This window comes from Leopardus geoffroyi, chromosome A3, assembly GCF_018350155.1.
Source record: "Leopardus geoffroyi isolate Oge1 chromosome A3, O.geoffroyi_Oge1_pat1.0, whole genome shotgun sequence".
Lineage (NCBI taxonomy): Eukaryota > Metazoa > Chordata > Mammalia > Carnivora > Felidae > Leopardus > Leopardus geoffroyi.
In genome coordinates, this window is record NC_059336.1 from 73,320,596 (window position 1) to 73,339,938 (window position 19,343).

The 19,343-nt window shown below is 42.8% G+C and overlaps 1 protein-coding gene across 4 annotated transcripts in view; it reads left to right on the top strand.

The window, feature by feature from the left end:
- SPTBN1 (spectrin beta, non-erythrocytic 1) overlaps window positions 1–10,037 on the top strand; it is a 200,441-nt gene extending 190,404 nt beyond the window's left edge. For all 4 annotated transcript variants that reach the window (XM_045446057.1, XM_045446058.1, XM_045446059.1 and 1 more), the window contains 3 exons: window positions 1,053–1,226; window positions 7,817–7,859; window positions 8,722–10,037. In XM_045446057.1, the coding sequence (XP_045302013.1) occupies window positions 1,053–1,226; window positions 7,817–7,859; window positions 8,722–8,940 (436 nt within the window). In that variant the 3' untranslated portion in view covers window positions 8,941–10,037. The remainder of the gene's footprint in view (window positions 1–1,052; window positions 1,227–7,816; window positions 7,860–8,721) is intronic.
- Window positions 10,038–19,343: the final 9,306 nt, after the last annotated feature.

The window sequence follows — 19,343 nt, forward strand, 5'->3', positions numbered from 1 at the left end:
TCAACCCTACTTTTATTATTTTACGGATAAGGAAATGGAGGTTCTGTGTGTTTAAAAAAGCCCACTCTTTAGAAACCTGGTAAATGGCATTAGCTGGGGTGAAATTCCTATCTGACTCCAAAGCCAGTGTGCTTAACCAGTAAACCATTCTGCCTGAGACCACCTTTTACAGTTGTATAGGTCAAACATTAGACCAGGAAATCCCATCTAAGCTGCCATCCACATTGAGTACAACATAAGTTTATATGTTAATATAGGTAGGTGGCAGTAAAGTAACTTCTGATAAAATCAGTAAATTGTGACAGTTTGCCATATCGTGGCGGGAAAGGCCATCCTTTACTGATTCATCCCAAGTTTCCACATGTGCTAATGGCTCTGGATTTGCCTCCCTGTCACATCGCCAGGCCACATCAGGATTAAAGCTGAGGTCCTGGAGGAGCTGCTTAAGGACAGGCATGTTTCAAATGAGAAGCCTTCCCTGTACAGCATCACCACAAGAGGATAGTACAGCAGAGAGTATCCACACCAGCAAAAAATCTTTCCCATCAGAGCCAAGAGTATTTTTTTTTTTTTTTAATTTTTTTTTTCAACGTTCATTTATTTTTGGGACAGAGAGAGACAGAGCATGAACGGGGGAGGGGCAGAGAGAGAGGGAGACACAGAATCGGAAACAGGCTCCAGGCTCTGAGCCATCAGCCCAGAGCCCGACGCGGGGCTCGAACTCACGGACCGCGAGATCGTGACCTGGCTGAAGTCGGACGCTTAACCGACTGCGCCACCCAGGCGCCCCCCAAGAGTATTTTTTTAATAGAAGAGGGCACCATGTTTTTCCCCAGACTCTGAGAAACACCTACTGCTGTACCAACGTGTACACTGTCCCAGTGGCCCACGGAGGAATTCTGTTCCATGGTTCAGTTTTAGCAGAATTTAGGAAAGGCTTTTAACAGTGGGTCACATCACATTGTGTGTGGATTGTTTTCATGTTAATCAAATTCTTAATTCTTTAAGGCAGTGTGGTCTAGAACCTTGACGTTTCTTTCTTTACTGCTCAGGTCCTGGCACAATGTTTATTGTGTCATAAATAACCAAGAAATGGGTTTCTACAAAGATGCAAAGACCGCTGCCTCTGGAATTCCCTACCACAGTGAGGTCCCTGTGAGTTTGAAAGAAGCCATCTGTGAAGTGGCCCTTGATTACAAGAAGAAGAAACACGTGTTCAAGCTAAGGTGAGAGGTGCTGCATTCCTTGGTTCCCAAGAGTAATGTCCCTGTTAATTTTCACTCTGGGGGTTGGTTTTACTAGGCAGATACTGCGATCAGTCAGTTCCTTCTCTCTGCCATTAGAAGAAAATAAAAAAAAAACACCAATGTGGAATACTACATGGCAATGAGAAAGAATGAAATATGGCTTTTTGTAGCAACGTGGATGGAACTGGAGAGTGTTATGCTAAGTGAAATAAGTCATACAGAGAAAGACAGATACCATATGTTTTCACTCCTGTGTGGATCCTGAGAAACTGAACAGAAGACCATGGGGGAGGGGAAGGGAAAAAAAAAAAAGGTTAGGGAGGGAGCCAAAACATAAGAGACTCTTAAAAACTGAGAATAAACTGAGAGTTGATGGGGGGTGGGAGGGAGGGAGGGTAGGTGAGGGATATTGAGGAGGGCACCTGTTGGGATGAGCAAATTGGTTGGAAACCAATTTGACAATAAATTTCATATTAAAAAAAAAAAAAAACACCACTGAACCTAGTGCCAATTTGGCACATGTCTCAGTTTGGATCTTTAGGGACTGTGGCCAGTCACCGGCCTCCCTGTGGTTAATGGCACAGCTCGACCTTGAAGAAAACAGCTTTGTTTTGATAAGCTGGAACTTACTGTCTCCTAAGACAGGGTGAACTGTTCACATCTCACAATTTAAGGGAAGCTTAGAAAAATAGTTTACCCATCTTTGCAGCTTATCCAGACCCAGGAGATGCTATTCTTTGCTCAAGAGCTAGCTAGAGGTGGGTCAATTGAGTCATCCTCGAGCCAGATGGAGACAAGTAGGAAGCACATGTTTAGAACTGGGTGTCCGTGCTCCTCTGACTTGCCCAGCAGATGTTCTAGCTGATTCTGGTAACATCTAGTTCCAAGTGTCTTTAGCTTGTAGAACACACACCTGTACTCCCCACAGAGTGTATCTAAGCTTAGAAGTTTTTCTTATACTGGGAAATGGACAGAAAAATCATTTTATCCGCTAGAAAGTAAACATGGTAGTGGTTACAATTTTAATTAGTTTAATACTAATATGATCTATTGCCTTGGGACCTGAAAAGCTTTGGTCTTCAGTTCTGCATTTCTGTCCTGTCAGTTGGAATAGGCTGAAGACTGCAAATGAGAGTCTCAAAGGGTGTGACTTCTTCAGCTCTTTCAAGGAGCACTGGAAGCAGGCTTTTCAGAACTTGGAACGTTTACACTCTGTAAGACAAGGCGCAGACAGCCTGGCTCCCTGGCTGCCTCCCTCCCCCTTTGTTCTCCCTTGATGCAGGTTCAGAGGGGTAGCATATTGGCAAAGGGTACTTACCCTCCCCACCCCACCCACCCCCCAGGATCACTCCTTCTGTACCTCAGTGAAGTGAATGAGTGAGCCCTCTAAACTAGTGACTTTTCAGTATCAGGGATGGCCTTGTAAGGACAGTTTCTTTTACTATGTACCATAGAACAAGAGAAATCTAGATCTTTTATTTATGTCTATTTAAAAACTCTGGTATTTATAAATTGGGGGATGCCAGCTCTATAGCAGAATTTCAAAAAAGAATCATAATGTTTTTAATCCCAGTATAATTAACAATACAGTGTTTTATTAGTTTCAGGTGTACAGTGTAGTGATTCAGCAATTCTATATACATATATTGCTCACTGCTCCTCACGATAAGTGTCCTCTTTGTCTCCTTCACCTCTTTCATGTGTCCCCCCACCTACCTCCCCTCTGATAACTATCGTTTTGTGGTCTATAGTTAAGAATGTGTTTCTTGGTTTTCCTATTTTTTCCATTTGTTCCATTGTTTTGTTTGTTAAATTCCACATATGAGTGAAATCATATAGTATTTGTTTTTGATGTATTTCACTTAACTTTGTATTTTGTAGGCCCATATATGTTGTTGCAGATACCAAGATTTCATTCTTTTTTATGGCTGAGTATTACTCCATTGTGTGTGTCTGTGTGTGTGTGTGTGTGTGTGTGTGTGTGTGTGTGTGTGTGTATAAATACATATAGATCACATCTTCTTTATACATTCATCTATCGATGGGCACTTGGGTTGCTTCCATACTGTGGGTATTGTAAATAATGCTACAGTAAACATAGGGGTGCATATATCTTTTTGAATTAATGTTTTCTTTTTCTTTGATTAAATACTCAATAGTGGAATTACTGAATCATGTGGTAATTCTATTTTTAATTTTTTGAGAAACCTCCATACAGTTTATCACAGTGGCTGTACCAGTTTGTATTCCTGCCAACAGTGTGTGAGGATTCCTTTTTCTTCACATCCTCATCAACACTTATTGTTTCTTGTGCTTTTGATTTTAGCCATTCTGACAGGTGTGAGGTGATATCTCACTGTAATTTTGATTTGTATTTCCCTGAGGACTAGTGATGTTGAGCGTCTTTTCATGTGTCTGTCCATCTGTATGTTTTCTTTGGAAAAATATTCGTGTCTTCTTGCCATTCTTAATTGGATTATTTTGGGGTTTTTTGGTGTTCCGTTGTATAAGTTCTTGCTGTGTTTTGGATTACTAACCTTTTATCGGATATGTCCTTTGCAAATATCTTCTCCCATTCCATAGGTTCCCTCTTAGTTTTGCTTATTTGCTTCCTGTTCAGGAGGTTTTTATTTTGATGAAGTCCCAATAGTTTACTTTTGCTTTTGTTTTCTATTACCTCAGAAGACATCTCTATAAAAATGTGGCTATGGCTAATATCAGAGAAATTAGTGCCTATGCTCTCTTCTAGAGTTTTTATGGTTTCAGGTCTCATAGATAGGCCCTTAATCCATTTTGAGTTTATTTTTGTGTATGGTATAAGAAAGTGGTCCAGTTTCATTCTTTTGCACATTACTGTACAGTTTTCCCAACACCATTTGTTGAATGAACTTTTTCCCATTGCATATTCTTGCCTCCTTTATCAAAGACAAATTGACCATTTAATTGTGGGTTTATTTCTTGGTTTTCTATTCTGTTCCATTGATTTTGTGCCAGTATTTTTGTGTCATACTGTTTTGATTACTACAGCTTTGTAATGTACCTTGAAATTTGGGATTGCAATATCTCCAATTTTTTGTCTGTTTTTTGGGGGGGTTTTTTTGCTTTCCAAGATTTCTTTGGCTACTCAGGGTCTTCCATGGTTCCACACAGATTTCAGGATTATTTGTTCTAGTTCTGTGAAAAAATACTGTTGGTATTTTGATAGAGATTGCATTAAATCTGTAGGTTGGTTTGTGCAGTATGGACATTTTAACAGTGTTTTCCCCAGTCCATGAGCCTGGAACATCTTTCCATTTGTTTATGTCATCTTTAGTTTCTTTCATCAGGGTTTTATAGTTTTCGGAGTCTTACACCTCCTCGGTTAAGTTTATTCCTAGCTATTTTAATTATTTTTGGTGGAATTGTAAATGGGACCTTTTTCTTAAGATTTTATTTTTAGGGGCACCTGGGTGGCACAGTTAAGCATCCAACTCTTGATCTTGCTCAGGTCATGATTTCACAGGTTCGGGAGTTTGAGCCTCATATCAAGCTGTGCATTGATGGCACAGAGCCTGCTTGGGGTTCTGTCTCTTCTCTCTGCCCCTCCCCTGCTTATGTGCACACTTGCGCACTCTCTTCCTCTCTCTTTCTCTCTCTCTCAAAATAAGTAAACTTAAAAAATTTTTTAAAGATTAGATTTTATTTTTAAGTAATCACTACACCCAACGTGGGGTTGGAACCCACAACCCTGAGATCAAGAGTCACATGCTCCACCGACTGAGCCATCCAGGCACCTCAGGACTGTTCTCTTAATTTTTCTTTCTGCTACTTCTGTTCATGTATAGAAATGCAACATATTTCTGTATATTGATTTTTATATCTTGCAACCTTAGTGAATTTGTTTATTAGATCTAGTAGTTTTCTGGTGGAGACTTTAGTGTTTTCTATATATAATGTTGTCATTTGCAAATAGTGACTGTTTTACTTTTTCCTTATCAATTTGGATGCCTTTTATTTCTTTTTGTTGTCTGATTGCTGTGGCTAGGGCTTCTAGTACCATGTTGAATAATAAAAGCAGTAAGAGTAGACACCCTTGTCTTGTTCCTGACCTTAGGGGGAAAACTCAGTTTTTCCCCCTTGAGGATGTTGTTAGCTGTGGGGTTTTCATAGATGGCCTTTATTATGTTGAGGTATATTCCCTCTCACTTTGTTTGTTTTGGTTTTGTTTTTGTTAAGTAGGTCTCATACCCAGCGTGGGGCTTGAACTCACGACCCTGAGTAAAGAATTGTATGCTCTACTACGAACTGAGCCAGCCAGGCGTCCCTAAACCTACTTTTGAGGGCTTTTGCTGCATCTATTGAAATAATCATGTTTTTCATCCTTTTTCTTGTTGATGTGATGTATCACCGTTGATTGATTTGCAAGTACTGAACCACCCTTGTAACCCAGGAATAAATTTCACTTGATTGTAGTGATTTTTTTTAATGCATTGTAGATTTGGTTTGCTAATATTTTTTTTTTTAAGTTTTTTATTTAAGTAATCTCTACACCCAACATGGGACTCAGACTCATGACCCCAAGGTCAAGAGTCCAGTGCTCTTCTGACTGAGCCAGCCAGGTACCCCAACGGTTTGCTAATATTTTATTGAGGATTTTGCATCTATGTTCATCAGAGGTACGGTCCCATGTTTCTTTTTTTGTAGTATCTTGATCTGGTATTGCTGTCAGGGTCATGCTGGCCTCATAGAATGAATTTGGAAACTATCTTTCCTCTTTTATTTTTTGCAATAGTTTGAGAAGAATAGGTATTAACTCTTCTTTAAACGTTTGGTCGTTTGGTTGAGGAGCAGCTGGGTGGCTCAGTCGCTTAGACTTCTGATTTCGGCTCAGGTCATGATCTCATGGTTCATGAGTTTCAGCCCCACTTCAGGCTCTGTGCTGGCAGTGTGGAATTCTCTTTCCCTCTCTCTGCCCCTCCCTGCTCACTCGCTCGCTCTCTCTCTCTCTCCCTTTCTCTCTCCTTATCTCCCCCTCTCTCTCAAAATAAATAAATAAACTTTTAAAAAGTTTTTAAAAATAATAAGTGCTTGGTCGAATTCACTTGTAAAGCCATCTAGTTCTGGACTTACGTTTCGGGGAGTTTTTTGATTACTGATTCAGTTTCATTGGTGGTAATCAGTCTATTCAAATCTTCTATTTCTTCCCGATTCAATTTTTGGATGTTATATGTTTCTAGGAACTTACCCATTTCTTCTAGGTTGCCCAGTTTTGTTGGCATGTGAGTTTTCATAATATGCTTTTATAATCCTTTGTGCTTCTGTAGTGTCAGTTATTTCTCATGTTTTATTTCTGATTTTGTTAATTGAGTCCTTTTTTTTTTTTTTTAAATGAATCTGGCTAAGGATTTATCAATTTTGTTGATCTTTCCAATGAACCAACTCCTGGTTTCATTGATCTCTCATATTGTTTTTTTAGTTTTTTTTTTTTTTTTTTTTTTTTTTCCTGCTCTTTTATTTCCTTCCTTCTACTACTGGTTTAGGGTTTTGTTCTTTTTCTAGCTCCTTTAGATGTAAGATTAGGTTGTTTAAGATTTTTCTTCCTTGTTTAATGAATTCTGTATTGCTGTAAACTTCCCTCTTAGAACAGCTTTTGCTGCATCCCAAAGATTTTGGACCATTGTGTTTTCATTTTCATTTGTCTCCCGCATTTCCTCTTTGATTTCTTGTTTGACACATTAATTGTTGAATAGCATGTTATTTAATCTCCATGTATCTGTGTTCCTTCTAGATTTTTTTTTCTTGTGATTGATTTCTGGTTTCATAGCATTGTGATCGGAAATGATGTATGATATGACTTTGATCTTCTTTAATTTGTTGAGACTTGTTCTGTGGCCTAATATGTGATCTTTTCTGGAGAATGTTCCATGTGTACTTGAAAAGAATGTGTATTCTACTGTTTTAAGATGGAATGTTGTGAATATGTTAGATCCATCTGGTCTAATGTGTCATCCAAGCCAGTTTTTCTTGTTGATTTCCTGTTTGGATGATCTGTCCATTGATGTAAGTGGTGTGTTAAAGTCCCCTACTGTTATTATATTACTATTGATTACTTCCTTTATGTTTATTATTAACTGCTTTATGTATTTGGGTGCTTTCATGTTGGGTGCATAAATATTTATAATTGTTACATCTTCTTGTTGGATTGTTCCCTTTATGGTTATGTAATGAAAGGACTTGGAATTTTTAAAGCATTTTCTCTTAAATTCAGTGTAGAGCAATGATTCAGGTGCTCCTTTGTCACAGCAAAGCCAGATGTTGATTGTTTTGGGGGCATTTTTTATCCTTCCAGTGGATTGAAACATTAAGTTTTGTGTATATTATATTGGCCCAATTATATAGCTTCTTGATGTTGAAGGTGCTGTTGCTCGGCCTTTGTGGGTCCTGGGCACAGCTGGTGATGTATGCAGAGCTCTGATGGGCAGTTCTGGTAGGATTCCAGTGGCCTGCTTATATCCACATAGGTTTTGGGAATTGAGGGTTTTGTTTCTTCCTAAGTCAAATTGTGACTGACTTCTTCCTTCAATTTACAGACTAAATGATGGCAATGAGTACCTCTTCCAAGCCAAAGATGATGTAAGTTTTTAAGATTCATTTCTCTCTGTAGTTAGGTATTTGCAAGTGTTTATTGGCATGATAAGCTTTATCTACAGTGTTCCATATAGAAGTAATGATCAGCCATGGCTTCTGTCATCTGGTCTCCACAGTCACTAACAACAGGAAGCTGTTTGGTTCCCCTTATATCTCTAGGGGGCAGTGAATGGCATCTCACTGTGTCTTTGCCTGTCAGGAGAGCTAATACCAGGACCCTGAAGTTGACAGTGGAAAATCTCCCCCCACCTCACCCCCCAACTCCCCTTACAGTGGATGAGGCACAGTGAAGTGTTTCCAGGACCGGATGTGGATCCTGAAGTCCAGTCACAGGGCCTCCCTGCTGCACTCCACCACCTCTACCTGACCATTCCATGGTTGTACCCCTCCTTGCAGGGAGAGAAGTTCTGCTGACGGGACCACAACATGGGCAGTGCTTTAGATTTGAAAAACCAACTTCTGTTAAATTTATGCAGGCTTGTATATCAAATATATTTCATTTTTTTAAAAAAAAGTAAAAGAAGAAGGAATTTATAGAGGTGGGAGCTGACACCCCCACCAGTGGAGACCCGTCTTCTCATTCCTCCACGTTTGTAGGTCCACATACTAGAATGGTGACTTCTGAAGGATACTGTAAACCGAGTTCTCGGGAGAGCTGAACCGTGTTCACTCTGCACAGGCCTCTTTGGGAACTGCTTGCCTCTCAGTTAGCTAGGAGCCCCTGCTGGCCAGATGCACTGTTCCCAAGCTTTGCTACCAACGGAGGCACACTGGTGGGGCAGGTGGAGCAAGAGCATTTCGAGCCCACCTCTCTTACTTGAGTCTCACCTGTGCCTCCTTTGTCCAGGAGGAAATGAACACATGGATCCAGGCCATCTCCTCCGCCATCTCCTCTGATAAACACGAGGTGTCCGCCAGCACCCAGAGCACGCCAGCATCCAGCCGGGCACAGACCTTGCCCACCAGCGTCGTCACCATCACCAGCGAGTCTAGCCCTGGCAAGCGGGAGAAGGACAAAGAGAAAGACAAGGAGAAGAGGTTCAGCATTTTTGGCAAAAAGAAGTGAACTCCTTTCCTTCACCTCCTGCCCTTCTCTTACCTTTTCAGTGAAACTCCAGCATGCAAGCTCAGAACCAACACATTACTCTCTGTGCCTAATGTTCTTCAATGTGGTTGATTTTTTTTTTTATTTATAGAGCATTTCTGGGGGGTGGGGGAAATATACCTAAACACTTTATCTCCAAGTTACAAAAGTTTGAGGTGCAGAGGGAAGACCAGATTTTTTTTAATGAAATTCTATAGATTAGATCTCAATATTTAAACTGTTCCTCAATTTTGTGAGGCTGCGTTGGAAATAACCCGCCTCTAGTGCTGTTGGTATGCAAGGCAGCGGTGCTTAAACAATATTTCCTGTGCTCACCAGAGACAAAATGTACCAATTTCCTGACACCATTCTCTTCCATTTATTTCCAGTGGTTACCTTGAGTCTTGACTATTAGAAGTGCCCACGACGGGTCTAACCTTGAGTAAACAGATCGTGTATTATGATCTCGCTGCAGCCACAGTGCAGCTCCGTGTTAAATCTACAGACCAAACCGTTTGTATCTGGCATCACTTACTAACACATGACATGCGGCTTTTCTGCATCAACTGCAAGGACAGTTAAGAATGTCGGTATACCGGTATACGAGAAGGAATAGAAAACTGATACTGTTTTAAATAATCTGTAATTTCAATTTTTTTTTTTGCTGAAATACATTATATTGTATGTTTGAGATAATTCTAGTACAAAGTATAATAAAACTAGATGTATAATAAACCCTTTAAATCATTGGTAAGTGTACAAGTGGAACTGAAGCATTTACTGGACAAAGTAATGTTACTCTAATGGTTACTTGCTCGTGTGTTGCCACACTGTGTTATAATTTGCTTCATTACCTTGCTATTTGATACATAGTGTGCATTTCTTTGTCACTGTAACGATTGTAATGACAAATTTTCATCTTACTGCACAATCAAAATGGCATTGATAGGAATGAACTCCAGAGGCTGGGCCAGAGCAGGGAGGTGGTCGCTCAGGCCTGGCACTCAGTCGTATGACCTGTACCTCTCAACTTTTGCCCTGTTAAATATATGCTATGTCATTAAATGCTTTTAAATCTAGCACGGTGGGTAATTGTTGTTTTTTCTCCCCTGCGTGCATGCCATGTAGGAAAATTGCAAAGCCAGAAATAGCAAACAGGAAACATTAGACCATCCGTCTGGGTTCCTGTTTTGCATTCTTGTGCGTGTATGGTGCACCAGCTTTGGAAACTACGGCAAACAGAATAATAAATATGGAATGTTTTGCAGCTACACATCCAGATTTTATCTTTTATTTATGACAAAGTTAACAGAGAACTTGTTAAACCTGAGTTCTGAGGAGGGCGTTGGCGAACTTTTTCTGTAACCGGCCAGAGATAGCAAATATTTTAGGCTTTGTGGGCCAGACTGTCTCTGTGGAAGCTCTGCTCATTGTGTAATATAGAGGCAGCCATCGATGACGTGTGAAGGAATGGGTCTGGTTGTGTTCCAGTAAAACTTTATTTATGGACACGGATGTGAATTTTAAGTCCTCTTCATGTGCCACATAATATTCTAATTTTTTTTAAATATTTGAAGTGTAAAATATGTCTTATACAGATCATACAAAAAAAGGACAACAGGCCAGATTTGGCCCATGGGCCAGTTCAGTGATGCCAGCATAGATCCATAGATCATGGATTAGATATGCATGTTACTTGCCTTTTTTTAATCTGGGTATATTGACTGCATAGCACTTGTATATTTTCCTACATAAAGCAGCAAGGGATGCTAGTATTATGGGTTTTCGGTGAGCTGTGCCCATGCCTAATGTGATGTTAGTCCTACACTCCACAGTTGACTGGCATTGGAGCTTTCTGGTTACTCCAGAAACTGAGACTTTGCCATCCCTCACTCCTTCCTCTCTCATGCACTCAGGGCCATTTATCTCAGTGTGACACTCCCTTGTCCTTGCCTTACATAAGATTGGAATCATGTCTCAACAGATGATCCTCTCACCAAAATGTTTCATTAAGAAAAAGCATCTTGAGGGGCGCCTGGGTGGCTCAGTCGGTTAAGCGGCCAACTTCGGCTCAGGTCATGATCTTGCGGTCCATGAGTTTGAGCCCCGCATCGGGCTCTGTGCTGACAGCTCGGAGCCTGGAGCCTGCTTCCGATTCTGTGTCTCCTTCTCTCCGACCCTCCCCCATTCATGCTCTCTCTCTGTCTCAAAAATAAATAAACGTTAAAAAAAAAAATTTTTTTTTAAAAAAGCATCTTGAAAAATAATCAGGATTGATTACAGCCTACTCTTGACAAAGCCAGCCAGATGGCAGGCAAGACTCACTCAAATGGAAAATAGCCAGCAATTCCAGAATCCCATAAAAAATGTGTATGCATGGGATATTTTGTACATAATTGCAGAGGTTGACCAATCCCTGATTACGAAACTTCACTTTGGTGGTACTGTCTCTCCTTACTGTTCTTGCTGAGGATCTGCTGAGACCCACAGTGGGGAAGACGATGGGCAGTGGAAGGAAAAGCAGCTGCAGCAGAAGACTGGCTTCTGTGGGTCATCAGGGGCTAATGTCAACAGGTGTGATCAGGGAACCCCAACAAGACATGGTGGATGAAGCTACAGGCCATAGAGGATCACAAGTGTCAATCGTATCATGGTAAATATGGGTTTAAAAAAAACGCTGCACACTAGTATTTTGAGGGTTGTACACATTTACCTTTATTGCTATAATGTGCTATTTTGCTTTAATTTTTAGTGATGTGGGTGGGTGATAATACTGGCCTCTGTATATCTGAAAAGGGAGAAGCAAGCAGTAACAAAACTGTCAGGATATGCGATGGGTATTGACTGATTAAAGGTCACTTTTGTCTCACTTGACCATTTCTGAAGTTGGAATGCATCTTCAGTTGATGGCACCTCAGGGTTGTGTTTTCTTGGGGGTACTTGGAGTGATGATGCTTTTTATAGTTCCAGTCGTCTTCAGTGGATGAAATAGAGTGTATCAGACTGGGTGGTGGACACATTGTTATCACCAGGTGTTTGGCACCGTTAGGATTAGTTGTGTATGGAGGATCCCATGCTATTTCCCTCTGGATACATTATTTTCATTTCTTAGTTGGACTAAAGTATTTTCTTTGGTTTAGTGGTAAAATTCATATAGGAAAAGTAGGATTAAAAGCTTGAGTATCTTCCATTATTTAAACTGATTTTTTCAAGCATGACCCATAACCCAAAAAAGCCATAAGAAAAAAAAAAGGAAAAAATGTACTTCAAAGCTCAAGATTTCTGTCACCATTGAGAGTCATAGTGAAACCTTTCACTTTCCACTTCCCAACACTAACAATGACATTATCCTTTTTGAAACTTAAAGATGTCCCGTCTTTGGCTGGTAGAAGCCCCTTCCAGTTGGCTTCTGAGTCCTATTGATATAACCCTAGTAATCTTTGATCCTTTCTTCCCTCTCTGGCCTGACAAGCTGTCCCAAGCCCAATCCGGTACATTTCTTGCCTCAGACCTGCAATCAGAAGTCCCTCTAAGAAACCCTGGTTTCTTTTAGTGGAAAATGATATATCAGAACCATAATTTATGTGCTAGAAATGCTCATTACTATTGGGTTAATCCTTTTTTCTGTGTGTATCAATAGATAAAAATAATTCATGAGTTCATACTGCAACTCAGAATTGCAGTTTTTGACTTAACATATTCTATATTATGTCATAATCTTTTCCACCCAGAATCAGCACTCAACGATCAGGGGGCAAAGAATCAGAATATCCTATAACAACTCATGTGCTTTATCACCTATTACACACATATACTCCTCTGAGTAGCAATACTAATACTGCCACCAATACAATTACTGAGAGCAGTTGGTTGTGGGGTTTTTTTGGTTAAACCTTTTTTTAAAAATTTTTTTTTAATGTTTATTTTTATTTTTGAGACAGAGAGCGAGCATGAATGGGGGAGGGGCAGAGAGAGAAGCAGGCTCCAGGCTCTGAGCCATCAGCCCAGAGCCCGACGTGGGGCTCGAACTCACGAACCGTGAGATCGTGACCTGAGCTGAAGTCGGATGCTCAACCGACTGAGCCACCCAGGCGCCCCTGGTTAAACCTTTTTATGTTGTGATAATTGTGCATTGATTCACATGTGGTTGTAAGATAGAATTCAGTGCACTTTAGCTTTGTCCCCCAATGGTAACATCTGTAATGTAACTGTAATACAGAATCACATCCAGAATAGGATACTGATGCAGCCAGGACTCAACATTTCCATCCCTGCAGGATCCCCTCCTGCTGCTCTGTTACAGCCATACCTTCCAAGCAACCACCAGTCTGTTCTCCGTTGTTAAACATTTGTCCTTTCAGAAATGTATCAATGGAATCACACCGATGTAACATTTTAGGACTGGTTTCTTTTCCCACTCAGCAGATTCTCTGGAGATTCTTCCAGGTTATTGTGTATCAGTCACATTTTGTTGAGGAGCAGCGGTACGACTGTACCACAGTTCGTGGATTCACTTACTGAAGGACATCTGGGTCGTTTCCAGTTTGGGACTATTATGAACAGAGCTGCTATAACCATTCATGTGGGGCTTTTGGTGTGGACATAAATCTTCATCTCTCTGGAATAATAAAAAAAAAAAAAAAAAGCCCAGGAATGTCAAGAACAATTTTTAAAAATAGTTTGTATGTGCTCTCTTCATTCCCCGCCTCACCCCTACGCTAGATCGTTTGACTAGCTACCGTCTGGGCAAATAATTATTCCGCCCTCTCTCTCTTAATCCTTAGTCTTAGTTCTACAAATGACTATTTAACGCTGGCTTCATTTGGTTGTTTGGAGTGTGTCTGTTTCTAAGTAAGTGTCCCCCTTCCTGCCACCCTCACCTCCCCTTATTTTCCGCCAGTTCTGAGTCAAGCACTTAAAGTGAAATGCCCTTTTGATGCTTTGAGGACTGAATAAAGATTTCCCAAGGGAGAAATCACTGCGCGTTCAGAGTTTTTCAAGATTTAGACCCACCTTAACTCAGGCTACCCTAGAAAAATGAGTTTTTCAAGTTAAAAAAAAAAAATTCCAACAGGGTTGGCTGCGAGAAAGAATGTTACATCCTCTTTGGGGCTTTGAATGCTTCTTTTGTAAAAGGTCAGCCTTCTTCTGAAAGAAGGGATTCAGGAAGTGGAACTGGAGGGGCCTCCTCTCGCCCTTTCGTTTAAATTAGGGACCAAGCCGTGTGAGGTGCTAAGCTTCTCTTCCCTGCTGTGGAGGGTGTATGTTCACTGCAGCGGAGGGAGGAAGCGCCAGCCCCGAGCCTCCTGTGGGCTGGGCTGACGTGGGAGAGGCCGTGAGAGGGGGCAGAATTATGTGGCACAATTCAAGAGCCTCGCTTGCGCTCTTTTCTCCGCAGGGGGCGCATAGAGGACACCACTCAGGAATGCCCGGGTTTCCCGGGGCACGTGGGGTTCGTTGTCCGGGGCTGTCAGCCTTCCTTTCAGACCTGCGGTCAGCTCTCCTCTCGGGGCGTGCTTGTCCTTGTGTAGCTCAGCAGCGCCGCAGCCAGAGGACACCTGTGCTCCCCTGGCCGCCCTGCCCCCACAGGCCTGCGCCCGCCCCGGTGCGCGCACACGGTGATGGCGGGGGAGGGGCGGGGAGGGGGGATTACGTCATGGCCACGAGAGTTGTGTGGGCTTGCGCAAGTTTCCACTCGGCCTTCCCTTCGCCCTCTGGATATTTATCACTCGTTGGGGACCGATTGTGTCTGGGAGTGGGGATGCAGGAGGAGGCCCGGCAACGGGATTTCCAGAAACAGATTCTTTCTCTTGCACAAGCCCGCCAGCCCCGCCCAGCCGGGACTTTCTCCGCGGGGCGCGGCATCCTGCATTCCGGAGTCTGGGCGTTGGGTGCTCCCTGGGCGCTTTCTCCCCCGGAGCTGAAGCAAGCCTTGGCTCACAGCATTTCCTCGGAGAACCCACTCCGTTTTCAGTCGCAGTGAATTGTTTCCAATGTCGCAGGCCGTCGATGTTTTCATCTCCTGTCCAGGGCCTCCCTCTCAGGGAGAGGTCTGTCACAGTCTTCATTAAAATGGCCGTGAAGAGCGTGCATCTGAACCAGTGCTGCAGATGGTGTACAGGCCCACCCCTTTCCTGCTGCCACCGTTACACGTCTGTCCCATCGCTCCCCCTGTCTTTCCTGGGTGCATGTGATTTGATTCCTTCATGCGGCTTGCTTGGCCTCTGCTCTTCTGGGGAAAGGGCGTGGGCTCTGAGCCCAGACTGCCTGGAGTCGTGGCTCCTTCACCAGCCAGCCAAATGACAAGTGTTCCTCCCTGGCCGCCTTTGCAAAGCTCCTGCTAAGTGCCATACACGTTGGGGAGCAGCTCCTGCGGACCTTACAGTATGCTACCCTCCTCACCATCTGCTTCATCTGAGCTGGATTACATATACATATACATATACATATACATATACATATACATATACATACACATCATATACATATACATCATATACATATACATATACATATACATCATATATATACATATACATCATATACATATGCATATACATATACATACACATCATATACATATACATATACATACACATCATATACATATACATCGTATACATATACATATACATATACATATACATATACATATACATATACATATACATACATCCCGAGATTCACTGTTTACGTACAACACCCAGTGCTCATCCCCACAAGTGCCCTCCTCAATGCCCATCACCCATTTTCCCCTCTCCCCCCCCCCCGCCCCTCCCATCAACCCTCAGTTTTTTCTCTGTATTTAAGAGTCTCTTAATGGTTTGCTTCCCTCTCTGTTTGAAACTATTTTGTCCCCTTCCCTTCCCCCATGGCCTACTGTTAAGTTTCCCACGTTCCACACATGAGTGAAAACATATGATATCTGTCTTTCTCTGACTGACTTATTTCACTTAGCATAATACCCTCCAGTTCCATCCACGTTGTTGCAAATCGCAAGATTTCATTCTTTCTCATTGCCAAGTAGTATTCCACTGTATATATAAACTACATCCTCTTTATCCATTCATCAGTTGATGGGCATTTAGGCTCTTTCCATACTTTGGGTATTGTTGAAAGTGCTGTTATAAACATTGGGGTACATGTGCCCCTATCAATCAGCACTCCTCTATCTTTTGGATGAGTATCTAGTAGTACTATTACTGGGTCATAGCAAGCCTGGCTCTTTTTACCTTTACAAGGGGATAGAAGGAATGGGGCAAAGGCCATTGCACTCCAAAACTCAGTTCCCCCTCTCACGTGAGGTATGCTGCCAACAAGAGGCTTCTTTGGATTTTTTTTCCTAAAGATAATTTTATTACAGTGTTTCACAGTTCCGTGACAGAAAATCCACATCCAAGTGGTGCAAATACCAGGGAATTTGGCAGCACACCCAACTAAAACATCCCAAAGTAGGGCTGGTTGAAAGGTTGATTTGCTACCAAAGTTCTCTATCTTACTGGGACTCGATTGGATACATCTTTACTCTCTGAGCCCCATACCCCGCCTTTATCAGTTTTGGCCTCAGGCTGTTTTCCCTCCTGATGATGGCAGCTGCCAAGGTAAGGTTCCTAAGAGGAGGGAAAAGACTCCTCTTGTCCCAAACAGAACAAAGTCTGTGTTTCACTCTGAATGGATTAACGTATGTTTTGCATCCATCCTTGAACCACATCTCCTACTGGAGAAATCACCTCAGGCAACCAGGGTGCCCTCCTGGTCTTTCCAAACCACAGGTCATTACAGAATGAACATGGATGGTTGGGCCCTCAGTGTCCCTCACAACATCTGATTAAGAAAAATATGCCAAAGAATAACAATATCAAAGGGTGGCTTAGGTGAGGTAGAGTGGGAGGGGGGTTGATGGAGGATGAGTTTGGGGGTGCTAAAGCCCCCACCTTCTTCCCAGCCCCCAAATACTGCCTATTCTCCACAAGAAAGTGTTGGCTCCTGAAGGGGTGGGATCAGAGAAACAGCCACTTATTCTTTGGAAAGGAGAAATGCTGTCTCTAGAAGGACCTCCTCTTGAAGTTAGATTTGAAGCTGTTCGTATCTTAAAGCACTGTTGCTAATGTGTTCAAGGTTGCCCCTGACTTTGCACTTGTGAATACTGCTACTGGGTCTTCCCTCTTAGGTGCTTGTTTGGGGTGCACCTGGTTTCGGAGAACAGATGCCAGTTAATGAATAGGAAGGGCCTGTAAGAGTCTGGTCCCACTTGCTACTATCTGGGAAGAAACCCTCTCCAGCAGTCACTGGGGAGTTACTTCAGACACTGGTAAGCTCAGGAGCAAAAGAAGCTAATAGGGTGGTATAAATTCATGAATTAACCAATGCTTGCTTATTATAAGGAAATGAATTTTTTCTTTTGAAATACAGTTCTCCAAAAGGTGCTTGTTATTTATGTGAGGAGTCCTGAGTGCCCGAGTTAATGGTTGGAACACCATTTGGCCAAGATACAATCCACCATGGGTGAACAATGTCCCTGGGCGCCCCGCCTCTCCATGGAACAGTGCCTTTTTACTCAGCACTCTGTTTCTTACAGAGTCCTCATCATTGACAGGAGGTAAAGTTCCCCAGAGTATTAATGACTTAAAAGGCCAAGAGTCTGTCGTGTGACTGAGTTGGGGGTGCTGAGGCAGCGACCAGGGGAAGCCATTGGCTGGGATAAGAGAGCTTGGCAGAAGTGGGTTCCACTTCCCTGGGTCTCTGGAAAGGAGAGAAGCTGGAGTGTCTGACATTCCTCAGTTAGGAGGGGAAAGGGTTTAAATTCCATAGGAAAGCAGTTTGCAAAGATGAACCTGTCTTTATGTTATCTTTTTAATTTCAACACTTGGCATTTTTGTCATCTCTCTATCACTTGCCTCTTGGGCAGGTGCCCCACCATGGGAACATAACCAGATGGCTCCCATTTGTGTCTCAGATCCTTGGGAGCTGAGACCAATGAAGGGCCTGTGTTCCACCCCATGGCTGTCTTGACAGCACCTGGGGCCCAACAAAGAGGAGTGCCATTTCTGCACTGGCTGTGACTGACAGCCAGCATTTGCTGAGCTCTTCCTGTAAGTGTCAGACCCTACCCTTAGCAATTCACATATGATGACTCATGCAACCTCACAATGACCCTGGGAGGTAGACACTTGTTACCAGGCGAGGCATTGTTACAGCTCAGAACACAACTGTCGCTGCAGGGAACTAAAGACAGTGAGCCAAGCCAGAGCTGGTAGAGAGCCGAGGCCACAGCATCTCAGAGTGCTCTGGAGCTCTGACAAGGTCTGGCTGACCCCATGACTGACATGTCCCCCTGCCACATCCCCATGTGGCTGTGTTATAATCTTCAGCTTATAAAAAGGGTGTTTGCCTGGGATATCACCAGCATCCCACATGGCCAGCCCAGGGCTATGTGAGTGGATGTGTGCCTGTGAACATATGTGTTTCACCCTTTGTTCTTCTCCAGACGGAATGACTGTGTCTTGCTAGTGACAACAGCTAGCATTAGCTTCATGCCAGATAGTGTGCTAAGCACTTGAGCTATTTCTTGGAATTCTCACGGCAACTCTGTGGGGCAATGTTTATTGTCTTAGTTATACAGTGGAGGAAAGGAAGATTTAGAGAGTTAAGTGCTTGTGTAAACAGCAGCTGGAGACTCGGATTCTGACACGCCTTTTCAGAGGCCATACTCACTCTTGGACTGATCGCCTTCCTGATGTCCCTCACCTAGGTTGTAGACTGAGAAACAACTCTCATGGAACCAGCACTAGCCAGTGGGGGACAGGGGGCGTCTCATGCGTGTAAACCATCCCCCTAAAGGTGGGCTTTTAGTGTCAGTCCACTTAACTGCTGCACAAGCCTGGATCCTCAAAGTCTCAGCCCTTCTCTGGCTCCTCAGCACCCATGTTCCTCTAGAGTTAGATGTGCAAGTGGCAAGGTTGTTCTCAAAGGCATGTGCTACATATCTGGAGGGTGGTTGATGCTTGTCTCAGCCTTACAAATCTACAGCTGCCTAGATTTGGGCTGTCCCCGTGCTGAAGTCCTTTCTGGGTCAAATTTAAGGTCAGAAAAAGGACAGGGGGACATTATAAATATTTGGAAGGAAAGAAGAGAAGAGGGAAGAAAGGGTGGAAGGAACCTCCAACCAGCTGAAGTGTCACCTCAGAAAGGTGGCAAAATAAATGGTAGCTCAGCATCAAACCCATGCCCATGTTTCGTACTTAAAACAAGAAAAGAGAAAAGATTAGCTCAGTCTCTGTGGACAGGTTTCTTTCCAGACCAGAGAGGTGGAGACAAGCTGTGGGAACTGATGGGCTCCAGCTGACATGGGGCCCCATCCTCATTCCAGCTCCCTGACTGGCCAC